The 13,199-nt window shown below is 36.7% G+C and overlaps 1 protein-coding gene and 1 long non-coding RNA gene across 2 annotated transcripts in view; one reads left to right on the top strand and one right to left on the bottom strand.

The window, feature by feature from the left end:
* LOC131683048 (angiotensin-converting enzyme-like) overlaps nucleotides 1-4,784 on the top strand; it is a 65,490-nt gene extending 60,706 nt beyond the window's left edge. Inside the window, exons 4-9 of the mRNA XM_058964867.1 lie at nucleotides 2,382-2,540; nucleotides 2,610-2,717; nucleotides 2,772-2,904; nucleotides 3,063-3,647; nucleotides 4,330-4,573; nucleotides 4,647-4,784. Of these exons, the coding sequence (XP_058820850.1) occupies nucleotides 2,382-2,540; nucleotides 2,610-2,717; nucleotides 2,772-2,904; nucleotides 3,063-3,647; nucleotides 4,330-4,573; nucleotides 4,647-4,749 (1,332 nt within the window). The 3' untranslated portion in view covers nucleotides 4,750-4,784. The remainder of the gene's footprint in view (nucleotides 1-2,381; nucleotides 2,541-2,609; nucleotides 2,718-2,771; nucleotides 2,905-3,062; nucleotides 3,648-4,329; nucleotides 4,574-4,646) is intronic.
* LOC131683049 (uncharacterized) lies at nucleotides 1,024-1,408 on the bottom strand. Its single transcript, XR_009304340.1, has 2 exons — nucleotides 1,379-1,408; nucleotides 1,024-1,323 (listed from the first exon to the last, which is right to left on the bottom strand). It is a non-coding gene; the product is annotated as an uncharacterized LOC131683049 (long non-coding RNA).
* Nucleotides 4,785-13,199: the final 8,415 nt, after the last annotated feature.

Genomic DNA, 13,199 nt, shown 5'->3' with positions numbered 1-13,199 from the left:
TTCTTTTGCATTAGGATTAGCGATAATAATACAAATCAAGGATACTACTGGGAAGTCACCTTTAGAAAAAGTCGATGTCGAAGTAAAATTTGGAACTATGCACGCATGCACTTCAGAGATAGCGTGATATCCGGAGCTGCGATTTCATTTCAACCCTTTTTTGTGAAAATGGCGATACTTACAAATGTAAACATAAGGCTTTTTTCATACATGCGAATGAGGGCTTTGAAACGCAACCAATTAACCTAAAAATTTTGATTCTACGATATTGCTTTCTTAATCTACAGCAAAAAATACAACGGGTGAAACTGTATTTTTGTTTTTTTTTTTAAGTTTCGCCCTCCACGCTCCATGCAAACAAACAGGGCGATACTTTTTTTGCTAGCAGTTTAGAAGCGAAATTGTCATTTTCGTATTTTTTAGGATTATCAAGCTGATATCAGCTGTAAATAGTAACAATGATCGCTATTGAAAAAAACCCGGACGAAATCGGTGGTGTAGAACTGTAGTTATTGTAAAAAAAACGTAAGAACGATACTTCAATGCTGATAGGTGGGACCGAAAAAGTAAACAATCGCCAAAGGGTAAAGTATAAACTTCAAATCGATTAAAAAAATGCGATTTTTTTGGCTCAGTACAATATATAACCCCTTTAGGAAAATTCAGTTTTCCCACCACAATTTAGATATTTTATTTACAAAGCATTAACAATAATTCGTAGCTATGTCTATTTTATGGGCCATTTTTTCGCTTCCCATTGATTTGATTTGAGATTTCTAGCACTGATGTTGTCCTATGCTTATTTGAGCGATTCTCCGAGTCCTGCCACTTTCCCATGTAGTATGTGTTATCAAAAACATCGCGAAGCATCAAGTTCTAAATGTTCTCAAACGATATAATATCCGAAGAGAGTGATAAGAAATGTCTCATCACACTGTTAGGTGGATTAAAAGCGTTTTTATTGTCGCAGTAGCAAACTATCCAGGCGCATTTACTCATATGAGCGATAAATGCAATGCCTGGTTTTTATCCTTGCTCATCGCTGCATGGCAGCTGGCAAAGATTCCAAAAACCCATTTTCACATGTCAACGAAACAAAAACATTTACTTCCACTCCTAACGTCTTACATTATTGATTCCTGATCTTAACATTTAATTAACTCCGGGCGCTGGCTTCGGAGGATAAGCAAAGGCAGCAGACGGTGCTGCTGAAACCGGTTTCGATCGAAGCAATCCGTACCGACGTTGACCACGTCCTTTTTCCCAGCGATTCGGCGGCTCGTACGTGATCAGCTTCATGCGGAAACCGCAATTCGGACAATACTAGAAAAGAAGAGAACATTTAAGTATTAATTAAACAATTACATATTTTACCTACAGAAAAACCCTTCATCGTGTTGCTTTTATGAAATGGCGGCGACCGAAAACGCGTCAGACCTAATGACTGCCTTATTGATTCACCGATGTTTCTGAAGCTAAAAAACGGGAGATATCCTGCCTGTCCTAATATGTGTAAATCGCTAGTGCACATTACTATCCTTTGGTTGGAGCCATGCTCGTTTGGATATGTACTTTTTTAGAGCGGGAGCAGGCGTGTGTTGCAAGCTCCAATAAGAGTTGTGATTTGAGATTTTTTGTCGGCTACTGCGTTGCAGGGATACTAAGTGCACAGATAAATCTGTGTTTCACAGATTTTCAATATGCTGCACTGATTTCAAAAACTGCACAGATTTCCACATTTTTCTGTTTTAATGCACTGATTTGCGCAATTTTTAGACATATTTGCACGTTTTCTTGTTTTAGACATATTTGTACGTTTTCTTAACACAGACACAGATTATTAAATGGGCCGCGCACAGATTTTTCAAAATATCACCTGGCATCCCTGCTGCGTCGTACGGCAAAACCTGTAGTGAACGAGCCCTTATTCATCTCATTAAACGGGATCACTATTTCACTACAATGAAAAATCTGACCTGGAAAATTGTAAAATACTCGCGTTTGAGCGAAGTGAAAAGTCGAGTACAACGTACCCTTATTCATCCTCCCATTTATGCTAATGCGTTGAATGGAGATAGCAGACACTGCTCTAACTAGTTTGTTCAAATGGGTGTGATTAATAGAGGTGCTAAGATGAATTAGGGCACAGTTACCCTAAGTACAAGTCTTTTTTCGTTGTGGTTTTATCCTGCTGTTTCGGGTACATAAACAACTGTTAGTGAATTATGAGAGAAGCTTGAAATTTTCGTAATCAAAGGACTGTTGAAGGATTTATTGAACGTCGCCCAACGTTAATCCAACGAAGGACCTGCCTGCATTGCGCATTTTTGAAACATACAAATACAAAACACTTCTCACTAATCTTTCAAACTTCTTTTCAGATCGCATCCCAGCAGCGCTACAACGATTTCCAGCGCCTTCTTTGGGATCAGATGCGACACATCGACCAGAGCAAGATCTTCGATGACAAACTGTACCGACAAGTTCGGCTCATGTCGATTATCGGTCCCAGTGCCCTGCCTCCGGATCAACTCGACAGGGTATGTTACCGTATATTGATAGGTGTGTAAGATTACCGATCATTTAATTATGTACTATCATTCCCACAGTACAATCGAATCGTGAATGATATGCTGACGATCTTCAATGGAGCCCAGATTTGCGCGTTCGAGCGTCCGTTCGAGTGTGGTTTGCGACTTCAACCGCATTTGAAAGATGTAAGCAACCTGTTTAATGGAGTTGTTGGATGTGATATTTCACGAATTTTTCAGATTATGGCCAAGAGTAGGGATTGGAATGAACTTCAGTACACGTGGTTGGAATGGCGACGAAGATCTGGTAGAAACATGCGCGAACTTTTCGAGCAGTTGGTTGATCTGACAAACGATGCGGCTCGGGTCAACAGTAAGTTTATGAACCGTTATTCATACGATTTGTAAAACATTATTCAAAGACATATTTGATACAAGTTTAAGCTCAACTAATTAAGTTATTAATAGTCGGAAAATAGTTAAACAAAATTTATTCCATTCCAAACTACTCAAAGAATCGAATATTTTCAGACTTTACTAATGGCGCAGCCTACTGGCAGTTCCCCTACGAATCCCGCGACTTCCGGGAAGAGATGGAACAAGTTTGGAAGGAAATCCTGCCACTGTACGAAATGATCCATGCCTACGTTCGTCGAAAGCTGCGCGAGTTCTACGGTCCGGACAAAATCAATCGGGACGTCCCGCTTCCGGATCACATTCTGGGCGATATGTACGGGCAAACCTGGAACAACATATTGGACCTGCTGATTCCGTATCCGGGCAGAAGTTTCCTGGAGGTTACGCCCGAAATGGTGAAACAAGGATACAATCCACTGGTCATGTTTCAAATCGCGGAAGAGTTTTTCGTTTCGATGAACATGAGTGCTCTGCCACCGGACTTTTGGCTTACGTCGGTTCTAACTCAGCCCCCGAATAGACCCGTTCTTTGTCAGCCTTCCGCGTGGGATTTTTGCAATGGGAAAGATTATCGCTTGAAAATGTGCACCTCGGTAACGCATAAGGATTTCATCACGGTACACCACGAGCTGGCACATGTGCAGTATTTTTTGAACTACAGGAACAACCCGAAAGTGTTTCGGGATGGGGCCAATCCAGGTTAGTAACACATCGGAAATAACGAGAATTATCAATCGGTAATTGGCAGGAATACGGCTCGATGACCAGGGTGGAGTCTTTTGAATCTCTTCTTGGTTTTACATTTAACGACGGCTTGAGTAATATAAAGTTTCTGACTAGTGCGAAACGAGTTACAGGCAAAACGAGTAACAAATTTTTAAACTGCCAGCGGGGCTTATATCCGCTGTGAAATTGACATTCAATACAAGTGATATTGGTGTGCCATATACTTTATATGTTTAGAGGGACTTTGGATGTATAAAGGACGACCCAGACGATACATCAGCTTCAGTCAACGTCAACGGAACGTCACCGTTCCGTCAGGATAAGTTACATGCAGTTAAATGGAGGCATTCACACACAACATCAACGGCACGGAACGTTTTGACGTACGGCACGTGTGAACGGGCACAAGAGAAACGTATTTAACTTATCCTGACGGAACGGTGACGTTCCGTTGACGTTGACGGAAGCTGATGTTTCGTCTGAATCGCGCTTAATGCGCTCGTCTCAAGAATCAAAAATTAAATCGTAGCAATCTATGGTTTATCAGAACAAATTCCGTCACTCGAAATAAAGGTTATTCAATTTATCGGAAAATTAATTAATTCAAATTCTGTTAAAGGTTAAATCTAATTAAAATTTACCATTATAATTGCAGGATTCCACGAGGCTCTGGGTGACGCAGTCACCTTATCGGTCGCATCACCGAAACATTTGCAAAAACTTGGCCTGGTACAGAAGAACGTGGACGACACGGCACACGACATAAACTTTCTGTTCTCGCTGGCACTGGAAAAGGTGACCTTTCTGCCGTTTGCTCTCGCGCTGGAAGCCTGGCGGTACGACATTTTCGACAAACGTGTCCGAAAGGAGCAGTACAACTGTCACTGGTGGTTGCTTAGGTATGGAACTCGCTTGCCTGCTGCCGGAATGTACTTTTAATCTGATATTTTTTACGATATTGTCATTACGTAGGGAGCAGTTTGGAGGTGTTAAGCCACCGTTGCTGAGGTCCGAGCTAGACTTTGATCCTGGCGCGAAGTACCACGTAGCGGCTAATATTCCATATATCAAGTAAGTGGATTGTTTTTTTCGGCAGGTGTTTCTTGCAATGCAGCAGTTGGGTATTTTACCTTTAATTTACAATCACTCGAGGCAAAACTATTATCAATAAAAATATTGATCAATATATCAACCCTTGCTAAAATATTGGCGTAATTGTCCTCCAAACTAAATACATTCAATAATTCAGACTAGTTCACATATTCAATTGATTCCTACATATACTGCCCATAATCGCAAGTCAGTCCCATGTTCTATGGGTTTTCCTATCTACGTGGGACTGACTTGCGATTATAGGCAGTATACTCGCTCACAAGCAGCACATGCGAAATATTTTGTAAACTGGAGCCTCCATTTAAGAATCAAATCGGGGGTTCGTAAATTGAATTAGTGCATTAAAAAGTATTTGTTATTTGGGATTCAGTTCTTAAAAAGCTCAGCGTCACATTCTTATATCAATTCGTTATGTCAAAGCAGTTCACGCAATTTATTGAATATAACATAGGCATATGGGTAATTTTGGAACGAGATTGACAACTAGATCATAAAAATGAATGTTTAGCGCCATTTTGAGATCCAGGATGGCGACTTTCCATTGAGTAATATTCTCGTTACCCCTAACAATATGGGTGTTTTTTGAACGGGCCTGACGAGTAGATGATGGAAACGGATAATTGGCATTTTGACAAAGGAAGCCCGGGGCTAGTTGGCGGTTGGGGTAAGTTGGCGGAATCCCTTTTTCTCTGTTTCTATTAGACATATAGCGCTGTCTCCTCTTGTGTATCTTAAGTTATGTGAAACCTGTTATCCAGTGTGTTTTTGTTGCAAAACGACTGGTTTGGTGTAAGTTCCCTCTCCTAGGTTGACGGGTTTGACGGTATTGCAAACATCTTCAAGCATATTTGAGCAGACACCTGCTTTAGGATGGTTATTGCATTGCACCTCGATAGTGGTGCATCGAGGAGACCGAGAGGGCTTATGGACCTTTTTTATGTTTTGTGTTTTTTCATACTCTGCACCAGTCCAAACTAACAGTTAACTAAGAGCCTGTGCACACTGGCGTGGCCGATTGGCGGGTCGCCGTGGATTGACTTTTTCTGTGGGCTGTGTTTGCAGACATTGTTCAACAGCTTAACGGCAGTCTTTGTGCGCACGGCTCGCAGTGGAAGTCATTGTGTGTCGATTTATCGGTCGACCTCGGCAACGTGCACAGGCGCATTAAAAAAAAAATAACAGTAGAACCCTATTAGTTGTGTTGTGTTGTAATAATTGTGGTTTTTGGTACTAGTGTACAGTTGTGTGCTAGCCGTGTGTCTATCTGTGTATGTGGGCGTCTGAGTGTTTGTGACATGTGGACCAGGGAATGGATGCAGAACTGACTTATATGATGGAATAGTGGGGAATCCTTCTTGGGATTCGTTGGTCATTTTTTACTGGTGTTCAATTCGTGCATTCGATTCGATTCATTCGGATTGGATAAATGAAGGTACGATTGATTTACCGATGCACGTCAATGATCAATTCCCGTCCAGCATAGCATGAGAAACTTCTAACGGAGTTAATTGTCGTTAATGGTAAATATATATATATATATATATATATATATATATATATATATATATATATATATATATATATATATATATATATATATATATATATATATATATATATATATATATATATATATATATATATATATATATATATATATATATATATATATATATATATATATATATATATATATATATATATATATATATATATATATATATATATATATATATATATATATATATATATATATATATATATATATATATATATATATATATATATATATATATATATATATATATATATATATATATATATATATATATATATATATATATATATATATATATATATATATATATATATATATATATATATATATATATATATATATATATATATAATATATATATATATATATATATATATATATATATATATATATATATATATATATATATATATATATATATATATATATATATATATATATATATATATATATATATATATATATATATATATATATATATATATATATATATATATATATATATATATATATATATATATATATATATATATATATATATATATATATATATATATATATATATATATATATATATATATATATATATATATATCATTTTCTGGCATTTGGACGATATATATATCATTTTCTGGCATTTGGACGATTCCAAGTAGTTTTATTGCATGGTACATGTGTTGTTCAATTAATATTCAATAACAGTACTAACTCTACTCTTTATTTTATTTTATTTATTTTCGATCTCATGCGTCATATTCCTCTGATGACTTCTCCGAGATAATTTAACATAAAAGGGCAACATTGCTGTCAACAATGACTATTCGCTGTCATCAGACGTCGCCAGGTTTTAGAAAAATTGAGATGTACTTTCATACTCAATTGAATCAGATAAGTAGGAATGAACAACAAACTGTAAGTAGCATATTACACATGTCTTATTTTAACATCATGCATATTTGTGTTAACATATTATTTACAGGTAACACACATATCTCAACATGCAACACTTCCCATACACACATAAACATTCACACACGCAAATATACAAATGCTCGACAGGTGACTGGGCCAAGTGCATTCACTCGTAGGATCTATCATTTCGATGATCGCCTCGATTCTACGAAATCAGTGCACAATTAAGCTGACATAAGCTAGTCTCGTCTGGTGAATGCATGTAACCTGGAAGTCCCAGACACGACAGGACGAGACGGACTGGACTCGGGGGCCTAGTTCAGAGTTTTAGGCATTCTTCAATGCACGGCTAGCGACCTAAAAAAAACGACTGGTTTGGTGTAAGTTGTGGGTGATATTGTGTTTTCGAGCATATCAAGTAAATTCTCTAAATTTTACATACTTTGCGTTATTTATGGTGATTTTCAATCTATTTCCCGAATGATTGTATTTTTCGATAGCGCATGAAAAGAGCTTTCAGTATCCGTATAGATATTGCATCCAGCCACAAACAAAAGTTATTTTTAAATAGCTTTTTAATAAAGTATGCGGTTTGGGGTAAGTTTGCGGTGCTGCACGCGGGGCAGGTTGGCGGTACTATTTACAGTGCAAAAAAGTCATCAAAAATTTTAATTTCTGGAATTATTTTCCGCGTCACATATTTTTGTCTCTCAAAATGGATCAAACACTTAAAAAATCAGAGATGTTGTCAACAGTTTGCTCTTTCATGCCGCGTATTCTATTTTGCATGATCTATCTACATCAAAGCGGGAAAAATTGAAAACTGAAAACACCTCCAACTAGCCCCGGTCTCCCCTAAAGGTTTTTTTTGGGAATTAACCTGACGAGTAGATGAGTGACATAATTTTGAAGCCTAAGATAATTACTTCTGGTTGAACAAAATTTTCTATAACCATATACTCATTATATGTATTCCTATACACAATTTTCCCATTCTGGAAATACTCATATCATATCTAAACCGGATGTCGCAGTCTTGGTTCACAAAATGGCTTCCGACATCAATTTCTGTTATCTACTCGTTAATCCCACTCTGAAAATATGGTCATTGTTTTGGTTATGCAAAATTTATTTAAACTGGAAGCCGCCATTTTGGATTGTGAAATGGCTTCGGACATCGATTTGCACCATCTCCATGTCAGTCTCATTTCGAAAGTATCCATATTGTTGAGGAATAGTAAATTTATCTTAACCAGAAGTCGCCATATTGATGTTCGAAATGGTCCTTGGTATCGATTTTTCCCATCTACTCGTCCACCCCATTTCGAAAATACCCATATTACTGAGGTTACAGAGAATTAATCTAAACCAGAAATCGCCATCTTGGATTCTACAATGGCTTCCGACATCCATTTCCGTCATGCACCCTTCATTTCGAAAATACTCAATTTTTATTAGTGATAGTTATCTAAGAATGTTAAATTGTATGGGGAAACCCGGGGCTATTCGGACCTATCTAAGCAAATCGCAAAGCAAAAAAGGATGTGTTAATAAAAATTAATCCGGGTAGTACCAGCCGCATCATGCATTTTCTTTGCTGTGCCGTGGCAATCGGCAAACGCAAGCCGCTGAATGATGGTTTATGGAATTGGCGGTTTCAATAGTTCCGATGATTTTTGTTTCAAGGATGGTAAAAAAAATAAATACGCATCCTTTCTAAAAAAAAACTGAAGGATGTGATTCAGTTGTCAAAATTAATGTTTTTCAATGGCTCTTTCACGAATATGTATGACAGTCAGAAAGTCTCACTATTTTCTGAGAAATCGAGGTGGTCTGAATTACCCCCACGGTCTTAATAGCATCGGGTATCCTTTAATTTCATACGGTACTGCACGTACTCAAATTTTGTTTACGAACTTGGTTCATAAAAAAGAAGTTCGTTATTTCGAATTTAATTCGTATAAAAACTTACGTAAATCAAATATTGCGTAAAAAACCTGTTTTAATCCACCTAGAGGTGCAATTGTGCCTTTCTCATTTCTCCAAACTATGATTTAATAGCTGGTTCGTACAATATAACATTATAAAAATGTCTTTCATTCTTATTACACTTGGTAAGTATATATAAGAGCACGTATTTGCATTCATCGCGGTATCGGTTTGAATCGGAGTTTTCTATGTGATCGCACTCCACAACCCGTAACTCCGGAGCCGGAAGTCGGATGGAGATGGAATTTAATATCAGTTTCCGGGGACGCAACACCTTTCATTTGAGACTAAGTTGATCAAATCGGTCTAGCCATTTTCGAGAAACCAATATAACCGTTATTCTGAATTTGGATGCTTCCGTATCCGTCGATGGTGGCCAGTGTGGCCAAAGAGACTTTGAATGACTGTTGGGGACCTAGATTTACAAATTCAACAGTTGTATTTACATTTTGGAAAAAATTTCACCTTTTTACATTCATCGCAAAATTCGTTAGAATCGGGATTTGCTGCGTGATCGTACGTATCACCCTGTAATTCAGGAACCAGAACTCGGATCCACACAAAATTCAACAACAGCTGATGGACCTTTCATTTAAAATCAAGTTTGTCAAAATCGGATCAGAAAATTCCGAGAAACCGATGTGGACAAATCAACAAATTTTGTTTTGTAACCATACTCTTCAACTCGTAATCCGGAACAAGATGTCGGTTGAAAATGAAATTCAATAGCAACCTATGGGAATATTATACCTTTCATTTGAATCTTAGTTTGTAAAAATCGGTTCAGCCATCTCCGAGAAACCGATGTGGACATTTTGTTAACAAATCCGCACATACACACATACATACATACATACATACATACATGCATACATACATACATACATACATACATACATACATACATACATACATACATACATACATGCATACATACATACATACATACACACATACATACACACAGATAATTTGCGATCTCGGCGAACTGAGTCGAATGTTATATGAGACTCGGCCCTCCGGGCCTCGGTTAGAAAGTCGGTTTTTGGAGCAATTGCATAACCTTTCTATATGAGAAAGGCAAAAGAATAATATTTAATTAGCTTAATAAGCATGAGTTCAATGTTATCTTCATGTGATTATAATTTGAAAAGGTTAGTGGAATGGGTTTGAACGTGTAGGGAATGGGGGGTTAGTAGATTGGGAATGGAGATTGCGTCAGAAATCCTTCATCTTATTTCGGTATACGAGGTGGATGAAGGAAATGCGGGCGTGTGGGTGGTCCAAGAGGAGGGGAGTGATGAAGGAGGGAGGTGTAAGGGCAAGGCGGGGCACAGTGATTCCTCTTCATGCAAAAGTCGGAAAAATTTTAAAAAGTGTATTAAATATTTTCAAACAATGGTTTCTTGGGTAATTTTGGGTCGCTGATTACGAATATGATGTCTACATAGCCCTAATACCTGAAGATATCATGATAGGGAGGTAAATGGGGGGTGGCTGTATGACGGTCAAGACGGCTGTCATGTGCTGAAGAGCGGAACGCGAAACGTTAAAAACAATTTCAAATAATTTAAAGAAAATTTCACGTGGTTACTTGGGTCCAGGAAGGATTGTACAAAATCTCTAAACAATTGGTCCAGTACATTTTGAGTTATGATGGACACTGCATTTTTTCAAAGTGCCTCTGGAGATTCACTATCACTCGCTCAATTTCTAGCACTTTGCTATGCAAACTAAAGAAATTATTCTTCAAATGTTGCCATATACAGTGGAAATTGGTTGACTATTACCACTCTCTGTATCGCAAAGAAATCTAAAAATTATTCCTTTTTTAACCAATTTACTTGAAAATTTAAAATTGTGAAATTTGCTTGAAATAAGGTGTTTGGATAAATCAATGTATCGACTATAGTAGTTTTGAATCGAAAGGACACTGAACCGTCAATAAAATGCACAGAACTTTTTTTTATAATTTTAAATTTATGTTCATGCACATATTTGGAGCATGAATATGTATGTAAAATTAAGTCCCACCACACACACACCACTTGTCGTGCTTTCTTCAACGAATTTTTTTTTATAAATTTACACGTTGATTGAAAATTACAGCTTCATTAAACGGGATACCAATGCACTTTAATGTATTTTTAAACCAATATTGCTGTAAAATAAATGACATGCAATATCACACGAACGAAACTGTAAAATCGTATGCTTTTTGATGCTCCCATTGAGTACATCGCATTCAACTTAATTTTCAATCAAATTTTTGATTCAAGCTGTGTATGTTTACATTCGTATTGATTTACATGTCGTTTGAATTTCATTATTTTCTGGTGTGTGGTGAAACACATAACTTTATTTAAATAAAATAGACTCGCATGAATATTCATTTTCTCTTTCGGTAGTACTCCCATTTCAATATGTTTGATTCATTAACTTTTTACGGTTCCAAAATGAAAAAAATTCTTCTGGTTTTTGAAATTATCCAAATTAGATTTGGAATGATGCCAAATTGTAGATCTTTTATTTTATTCGATTTTCAATAAAAAAGTTGAGAGAAAAAAACAATTTTGAACTAAAGTCACACAGATAAAAAAAACGCTTTTAATCCACCTAACAGTGTGAGACATTTCTTATAACTCTTAGCACTCTCTTCGAATATTATTTCGATTGAGAACATTTAGAACTTGATGTTTCGCGATGCTTTTGATAACACATACTCAGAGAAACGCTCAAATCAGCATAGGACAACATCAGTGCTAGAAATCTCAAAGGCTGAACCAAATCATTGGAAAAGCGAAAAAATGGCTCATAAAATAGACGGACAAACGAATTATTACTAATGCTCTGTTAATAACATATCTAAATTCTTCAATCAATGCATTGTGTAGGAAAAACTGAATTTTCCTAAAGTGCTGGGCCAAAAAAATCGATTTTTTTTAATCTATTTGAATTTCATACTCTCAATTGCGCTTACTCAAGTTTCCAACACGACTGTGAACTAAGAACTGAAATTGCAGCTCTTGATATCAGGCTACCTCTGAAGTGCATGCGTGAATAGTTCAAACTTTACTTCGATATCGACTTTTTTTAAAAGTGACTTCCCAGTAATATCTTTGATTTGAATTAATGTTACTAATCCTAATGTCAAAGAACATATTATAAAAAAACTCTCATATCTCGTCACGGAAAATCATTATCATTACTAAAACATTTTTTTCGCGAAACTCTTCGACAAACTTCTGTCACCCGCGCTAGTGCACTGTTCACGCTGCTCTGAAAATCTAGTGAAATCGTCTTAGGGGTCTGATTCAGAGCCATTTGCGCGATTTAAATCTGGGTGAGTAAAATCTGTAAAGAATATTAAAAACTAACGCCTATTCTATAATATTCAGTTCAGCAATTGGAGAGATCGTGCTCACCGCAAGCCATGAAAAATAAACTGCGTTGTGGAGCGACGGTCAGTACTCAGTTTATTAAAAAATAATACTCAATTCGCAACATATAATCCCTTAAGCATACCAAATAATTTAGGATATCCTTTTAACATAAACTATCGCACGAATGAGAGTAATCGTCGACAGGTTTTTAGTGGTGATCTTACTTCACTTCTCTTTTATCGGTTCTCACGTTAAAGAGGGACAAGTCTGTTTTTGCCGTTGAGACATGTAGGTAGACTTGAGCGATTCGTAGTAATTCTGCCTAAGCTCAACTGCTAGCAGCAGAAGACAAAAGATTAGACCGTAAGATTTGAAGCCTGTTTCTAATGACCTTGCTACTTCTAGTTTTCCGATCTGTATATTTCACATCCTTGCTCTCACTTGAGTACAATGGCTCTAAATTTTCATAACTTTCCCTACTCAGTAATCTCTAGCTAACTGAATATCGTTAAAAAGTAAAAAAGAAAATTTGACTACATAATAGTCGAAATAAAGAAGGGAAAAAGAATG

Source organism: Topomyia yanbarensis, chromosome 2 (genome assembly GCF_030247195.1).
Source record: "Topomyia yanbarensis strain Yona2022 chromosome 2, ASM3024719v1, whole genome shotgun sequence".
Classification (NCBI taxonomy): Eukaryota; Metazoa; Arthropoda; class Insecta; order Diptera; family Culicidae; genus Topomyia; species Topomyia yanbarensis.
The sequence above is the reverse complement of the archived record's forward strand: the minus strand, read 5'-3'. Positions and strand labels throughout refer to the sequence as shown.